Raw genomic sequence first — 8,044 nt, forward strand, 5'->3', positions numbered from 1 at the left:
CAGAGAGCATGCATAGTTCCTTTGTATAAAGGCAAAGGGGATAAAAGAGAGTGCAAAAATTATAGGGGGATAAGTCTGTTGAGTGTACCTGGTAAAGTGTATGGTAGAGTTATAATTGAAAGAATTAAGAGTAAGACGGAGAATAGGATAGCAGATGAACAAGGAGGCTTTAGGAAAGGTAGGGGGTGTGTGGACCAGGTGTTTACAGTGAAACATATAAGTGAACAGTATTTAGATAAGGCTAAAGAGGTCTTTGTGGCATTTATGGATTTGGAAAAGGCGTATGACAGGGTGGATAGGGGGGCAATGTGGCAGATGTTGCAAGTGTATGGTGTAGGAGGTAGGTTACTGAAAGCAGTGAAGAGTTTTTACGAGGATAGTGAGGCTCAAGTTAGAGTATGTAGGAAAGAGGGAAATTTTTTCCCAGTAAAAGTAGGCCTTAGACAAGGATGTGTGATGTCACCGTGGTTGTTTAATATATTTATAGATGGGGTTGTAAGAGAAGTAAATGCGAGGGTCTTGGCAAGAGGCGTGGAGTTAAAAGATAAAGAATCACACACAAAGTGGGAGTTGTCACAGCTGCTCTTTGCCGATGACACTGTGCTCTTGGGAGATTCTGAAGAGAAGTTGCAGAGATTGGTGGATGAATTTGGTAGGGTGTGCAAAAGAAGAAAATTAAAGGTGAATACAGGAAAGAGTAAGGTTATGAGGATAACAAAAAGATTAGGTGATGAAAGATTGAATATCAGATTGGAGGGAGAGAGTATGGAGGAGGTGAACGTATTCAGATATTTGGGAGTGGACGTGTCAGCGGATGGGTCTATGAAAGATGAGGTGAATCATAGAATTGATGAGGGAAAAAGAGTGAGTGGTGCACTTAGGAGTCTGTGGAGACAAAGAACTTTGTCCTTGGAGGCAAAGAGGGGAATGTATGAGAGTATAGTTTTACCAACGCTCTTATATGGGTGTGAAGCGTGGGTGATGAATGTTGCAGCGAGGAGAAGGCTGGAGGCAGTGGAGATGTCATGTCTGAGGGCAATGTGTGGTGTGAATATAATGCAGAGAATTCGTAGTTTGGAAGTTAGGAGGAGGTGCGGGATTACCAAAACTGTTGTCCAGAGGGCTGAGGAAGGGTTGTTGAGGTGGTTCGGACATGTAGAGAGAATGGAGCGAAACAGAATGACTTCAAGAGTGTATCAGTCTGTAGTGGAAGGAAGGCGGGGTAGGGGTCGGCCTAGGAAGGGTTGGAGGGAGGGGGTAAAGGAGGTTTTGTGTGCGAGGGGCTTGGACTTCCAGCAGGCATGCGTGAGCGTGTTTGATAGGAGTGAATGGAGACAAATGGTTTTTAATACTTGACGTGCTGTTGGAGTGTGAGCAAAGTAACATTTATGAAGGGATTCAGGGAAACCGGCAGGCCGGACTTGAGTCCTGGAGATGGGAAGTACAGTGCCTGCACTCTGAAGGAGGGGTGTTAATGTTGCAGTTTAAAAACTGTAGTGTAAAGCACCCTTCTGGCAAGACAGTGATGGAGTGAATGATGGTGAAAGTTTTTCTTTTTCGGGCCACCCTGCCTTGGTGGGAATCGGCCGGTGTGATAATAAAAAAAAATAAAAACTCACTGTATTGAACACAATAACCGCACTAAAGTTTATTGTATAATACTAATGTTCTATCATATATTTACATATTTACAATCACTGGACATGGTTTTAGAACTGCTGGAGCTTGTGGAACTCCTTGAAACAAGGCACCATGCACAGAGGCACCTTACATTCCTCACACATAAACCGAGTGTCTTTGCGTCTTTGTTGCCGTCGTTTTGTTTGTGCACAGACAATGCATCTCTTCTGAGCAAATTTCTTTTGAGTTGAAGGAAGCTGTATTATGAAATGATCACCTTCTCTTCTCAAACGCTTGGGTATATTGTGATGAATTCGAGGACCATGTTGTATTGCAGGTGTTGTTACCTGGTACTTCATTATGAGTTGTCTGACAACAGACAAACAAAATTCACCATACGGTGGTCTGTTACCAGTCTTTATTTGGTACATATTATATGCATTCAGCATTGAAATGTCCATGAGATGGAAGAAAAGTTTCATGTACCACTTGTAACTCTTACGAACACAGTCAACAAAACCAATCTGCATGTCACACTTGTCAACCAAGCGCATGTTTTGTGTATAATCAATCACTGTCACTGGTTTTCGAATACGTTCATTAGTCACTCGATCAACTTTGCCACTGTCTTGCATTTCATTACGGTGAATGGTTGTCAACAATGTGACATCTCGTTTGTCATGCCACCGTAATGCCATGATGTCATTGGCAGTAAACACCTGCACGTCATCACCACGAACACCTGCGTTGAGCCTGGGCATATGTTTACGATTAGAACGCACTGTGCCACACACATCTGTCTTGTTCACTCGCATGAAATCACTGAGTAATGGGCTTGTGTACCAGTTATCGGTATATAATGTATGGCCCTTACCAAGATAAGGTGCCATCATGTTTCTCACTACGTCACCTGATATACCCAATAACATCTTGGTATCTTTCAATGTTTTACTACCCGTGTATACAACAATATCCAACACCAGGCCACTGTCACAATCACAGAGTACAAACAATTTTATACCAAAGCGGTTCCTCTTGCTCGGTATATACTGCTTGAATGACAGTCTACCTTTGAACAAAATCAAAGACTCGTCAATTACAAGATTCTTGAATGGATAAAAGTATATCCTGAACTTTTGTTTGAGATACATGAAAACATTTCTAATCTTGTATAACCTGTCACTTCTGTCAGGCCTGGTTTTGTCAGAGAAGTGCAACATACGTAAGAGTAAGATAAACCTGTTCACTGGTATTATTTCACTGAAGGATGGGGTACAAATTAGCCGATCTGTGGACCAGTATGCTTTTATATTATGCTTATAGACGTGAGGCATAAGCATTATTGTTGCAAAAAGCAAATACATTTCTGCAACAGTCGTCTCTTTCCACCTGTGTAGTCTTGACTGTGGTGATAAGATCGTATTTGCCATGGTGTACTGAAAATACTTATTACTTTCCCTGACAATAGTTTCCATCAATGGCTGGTCAAAGAATAATTCAAAGAATTCCAGTTCATTGGCCGTGGTTCCAAGGGGACAGGTAGGTAGAATTCCACTTTGCGAGTCATCAAAGTGGTGAGGGCTGGGAACAAAATTGGGATTTTGCTGCCAATCCCAGATACGGTTTGCTGGTGGATACTGGACATCATAGGCTGGTTGTACGGGTGGTTGTGGCGGGCTGGTGGGTGACGCTCCGCTTTGTCCTTGAACTGACGAGTCAGCAGCGTGGGTTCCCGCGTGGCACAGCGAGTCACGCATGGCGGTGCCACTACCACCACCAGCCCCACTAACACCATCCACTGATGTCTGTGGCCCATCCATGCCAAGTGTAGCCACATCATCCTCACTATCACTACCTAAAACGGGTGTAGGGCCACGGGATGTACTCCGGGATGTACTACGGGATGTACTCCGTCCCCTGGGCATAGCATAGGGTACACTACCCGAGCGCATGCGGCGGCGCACATACCGACGCTTCACTGGTGAATATGTTTCCTCACTATCACTACTCGAATGATCGTCGAGCGCAATAAAATCACAATCCACGTCAGAATCATCGTCATTACTGAAGTCAGAGGCCAGGCCACGGGAAAATATTAGTTTTCTCTTACGTTTAGGAACAACCGACCGTGAGTCACGAGTGCCCACACCAGAGGTAGAAGGTCGAGGATCGTCGGGGTTTTCTGCACTATTATCGATATCCTGGTCATTATTTTCGGTCACTAACTCATCAAAGCCGTAGAATTCGTCTTCATTTCCACTTCCATCAGTGTCAGAACTATCAGACAGGAAGAGGAGAGTCCCAATTTTCCGGGGAGTGAGAGCTGACTTGCGACGAGACATGGTGAACAAGGGTGACTGAGCCGGCGTTCCCACAATGCTATGCAGGCGCCTAGATTTTTTGTTTACGGCGCACACCCACCGCGCAGACCCATTCTCTCATATGTAGGCCTATGAGCGCTTTCGCGCTAAATTTGACGGCGCTAGAATTTTGGCGTAGATCTACGGTTTGGACACTCACCGACCAGCCGTAGATCTACGGGACGGACCCTGAAAGGGTTAAAAAAAACCAAGATAAAAATAAAAGTTTAGGAATTGAAGTACTGGATACCAAATTGGATAGAGTATGGAGGACATGAATATGTTTAGATATTTGTGAGTGAGCCTGTCAGCAGCTGGTCTATGGAATATCAGGTGAACCATAGAATAGAAGAGGTAAAAGAGGCAGGTGGTGTATTGAGGCATCTGTGGAAAGAAAGAAAGTTTATCTTCTCTGGAGTCAAAATGGGAAATTTTTCAGAGTTTAGTGATACCGACACTTACATGGGAGTGAGGCATGGGCTTTAAACATGTAGTAAGGAGATAGCTGGAGACAGTGAACATGTCATGTTTGAGTGCATTTTGTGGTATGAATGTTATGCATATAATTAGGAGCACAGAAATTAGAGAATAGTGTTGGGTTACAAAATGTATTTTTCGAAGGCCAGAGGAGGGGTTGTTGAGGTGGTTTGGCATTTGACAAATGCGATCATGGATTGATAGCACACAAATGAAGGCCATGGGCATTACTGGGAAGGTAGGCAGATGGATTTTCGGTTTCCTAACACACAGAACACAAAAAGTAGTAGTGAACAGGGCAAGATCCAGCATCAGCGAGGTCAAAAGCTCAGTGCCCCAAGGCACTGTTCTGGCACCTCTGCTGTTCCTCATCCTCATAGCAGACATATACAAAAACACCCGGCATACTTTTGTATCATCATTTGCAGATGACACTAAAATAAGCATGAAAGTTAGTATGGTAGAAGACACTGAAATAGTACAGGAAGACATACAGGGTTTTCCAGTGGGCAGTGGAGAACAACATGACGTTCAATGGTGATAAGTTCTAGCTGCTTAGGTATGGAAAGAATGAAGAACTCAAAAGGAGCTCTATACAGTGGACCCCCAGTTCGCGATAGTAATCCATTCCTGAGAGCTCATCATAAACCAAAATTATCGGAAGCGAGTCAATTTTCCCCATGAGAAATAATGGAAATCGAATTAATCCGTGCAAGACACCCAAAAGTATGAAAAAAAATCTTTTGCCACATGAAATATTAAGCTTAATGTAATAGAATAATTACAATAACGGCAATAACAATAGAATAATAACAATAGAATAATTGACACTTACCTTTAATGAAGATCTGGTGATGATTGATGGGATGGGAGGAGGGGAGAGTGTTGAACCTATTGCTTAGAAGGGGAATCCCCCTCCATTAGGACTTGAGGTGCCTTTTCCTCCTGAGTAATGTAGGTCCTGCTTGGCAATTTCTTTCTTTCACATATTTTTCAGCTGCTTTTTGGTCTGAACTGGCAGCCTCACCATGCCTAATCACACTATGTATGCCACTACGATTCTTAAATCTTTCAAACCAACCTTTGCTGGCCTTAAATTCACTCAATTCACCACTAGTTGCAGTCAGTTTCTTTACCAAATCGTCATGCAACTGCCTAGCATTTTCACAAATGATCGCTTGAGAGATGCTATCTCCTGCTATCTGTTTTTCATTTATCCACACCAATAACAGTCTCTCAACATTTTCTAACACTTGTGGTCGCTGTTTCGTAATCACAGTTGCACCTTTTGCAACAACAGCTTCCTTGATTGCCGTTTTCCTGCCCACTATAGTAGAGATGGTTGATTGGGGTTTACTATACAACCTGACCAGCTCTGACACACGCACTTCACTTTCGTACTTTGCAATTCTTTTTCTTTATTTCAATAGTCATTAGCACCCTTGGTCTCAAAGGGTTGGCACTAGAAGTTTCTTGGGGCCCATGGTGACTTACTTTGCAGAGACAAGCACCAAAAACAGTGATAATATGGAATGTACCGGATGTATCCTTAGATGCGCGCACACTGGCTGGCTTGTAAACACTGGCACACACGGGGGAGTTCAGGCCACACGTGGACACGTCTCGTACGAATCGTATCGCATACCGGGTTTTGTAATGGGAAGCGAGGCAAATTTTTTGCGATCAAGTGCATCGCCTACCGGATTTATCGGATACCGATAGCATCGCGAACCGGGGGTCCACTGCATACAAAACTCAAGAGGGTCACCAAATAGAACTTAAAGGAACACGTAAAAGACCTAGGAATAATTATGTCAGCGGACCTTTGTTTTAAAGACCATAACAAGACAAAGATCACGACAGCCGGGAAGATGACGGGGTGGGTATCGAGAACTTTCAAAACAAGGGAAATAATGCCGATGGTGACACTCTTCAAATCGCTAGTGCTCCTTCACTTAGAATATTGCTCAGTTCTGATGGCCCCGTTCAAGGCAGGAGAAATATCGGAGCTGGAACAAATACAGAGATCATTTACAGCTCACATTGAGCCAGTAAAGCACCTAAACTACTGGGAATGCCTGCAAGTCTTGAAAATGTATTCATTGGAGCAGAGGAGAGAGAGAGAGGTACATGATAATATATACACCTACCATCCGACTTACGACCGAGTTCAGTTCCGAGAAACCGGTCGTAAGTCGAACTTTACTGTTGAATATCAACAAAATATTTTTGTAATGACTTTATTTTATTGTTTTATTTTGGTATTTCATGTTTTACTTTACTTTTTATGCTGTTAGTACTGTATTTTATACTGTAAGGTTTAGGATAAATGTTGTGTACAACACAAATAGTTGTTTTTTTCCCAGAAATTTGGTATAAAAAACACGGTCGTAAGTCGAGCAGGTCCTAAGTCGGATGGTAGGTGTACTTGGAAGATACTCGAGGGCTTAGTCCCAAATCTGCACACTGCCATAACAACATACTTGAGTGAGAGATATGGGAGGAAGTGTAAAATAAACCCAGTGAGGAGCAGGGGTGCTGTGGGGACAGTAAGAGAACACTGTATCAACATCTGGGGTCCTAGACTTTTCAACATCTTACCAGAAGATATCAGATACACTGCTGGAAAAGCCTTCAAGAGGAAACTGGACAAATATCTTCAAGTGCCAGATCAACCAGGCTGTGATGGATATGTGGGGTAGCAGGCCTGGCCCATGGCCAGACTCAGAGAGTAGATAAACTCTCAAAACTCTTCAAAGGTATATCAAAGGGTTTTAGAACTGGACATGCTGTTGGAATGTGAGCAAAATATGGTTTATGAAAGGATTTGGAGAAACCAATTAGCCAACCTTGAATCCTGGTGGTGGGAAGTATTTTACCTTCACTCACTCAGAAGGGTTGTATGTTACACACTGCTGGCATGACAGCTGTTGAATGAATGGTGGTGATATTTTTCCTGTTTTTTGGGTCACCCTACCTTAGTGCAAGATGGTTGATGTTAAAAAAAAAATATTGAGCTTGTAATACAGGACACTGTTCACTGGAAAAAGGTAGATTTAACTAAAGTGAAGTGCCATACTGTAATAAAGTTGGTAAAATAGAATTAATTATATATGTACTATAGGCTTATGTACCTTTTACTATCAGATATGATGAGGCTGCAGTTCTACAAGAAAACCTCCGTGGTGGTTTAGGTGCTGCAAAGAAACGTCTGGGTGCAAGATCTGCACTAGTTCATGGCTACCTCACTCACCTCCCTGATGTTGCCAAAAGGGTAAGTATGTCAGTACTTATTTTCCTTTCCTTACTTTTCCCTGTGCTATATGTAATGGAGAGTGGGAATAAATTACTCACGAAGCTCTGTATACCCTCTGGCCTCTTCCTGAAAACTTCAATAACTGGTTTTTGGCCATGCCACTTGATCTTTAGTAGGCTTGCATAACTTGTTTACAGACTCCTGGGCTTCGATCTTCCTTTTTTATTATTATTATTATTATTTTTTTTTTCTTAACAAGTCGGCCGTCTTCCACCGAGGCAGGGTGACCCAAAAAAGAAAGAAAATCCCCAAAAAGAAAATACTTTCATCA

General features: G+C 42.7%; 1 protein-coding gene across 6 annotated transcripts in view; it reads left to right on the forward strand.

Annotated features, from left to right (window-relative positions):
- Positions 1 to 8,044, forward strand: part of Elys (AT hook containing transcription factor 1 homolog) — a 269,815-nt gene that overhangs the window by 144,888 nt on the left and 116,883 nt on the right. For all 6 annotated transcript variants that reach the window (XM_070089464.1, XM_070089469.1, XM_070089468.1 and 3 more), the window contains exon 20: positions 7,605 to 7,731. In XM_070089464.1, the coding sequence (XP_069945565.1) occupies positions 7,605 to 7,731 (127 nt within the window). The remainder of the gene's footprint in view (positions 1 to 7,604; positions 7,732 to 8,044) is intronic.

Source organism: Cherax quadricarinatus, chromosome 28 (genome assembly GCF_038502225.1).
Source record: "Cherax quadricarinatus isolate ZL_2023a chromosome 28, ASM3850222v1, whole genome shotgun sequence".
NCBI classification, from domain to species: domain Eukaryota; kingdom Metazoa; phylum Arthropoda; class Malacostraca; order Decapoda; family Parastacidae; genus Cherax; species Cherax quadricarinatus.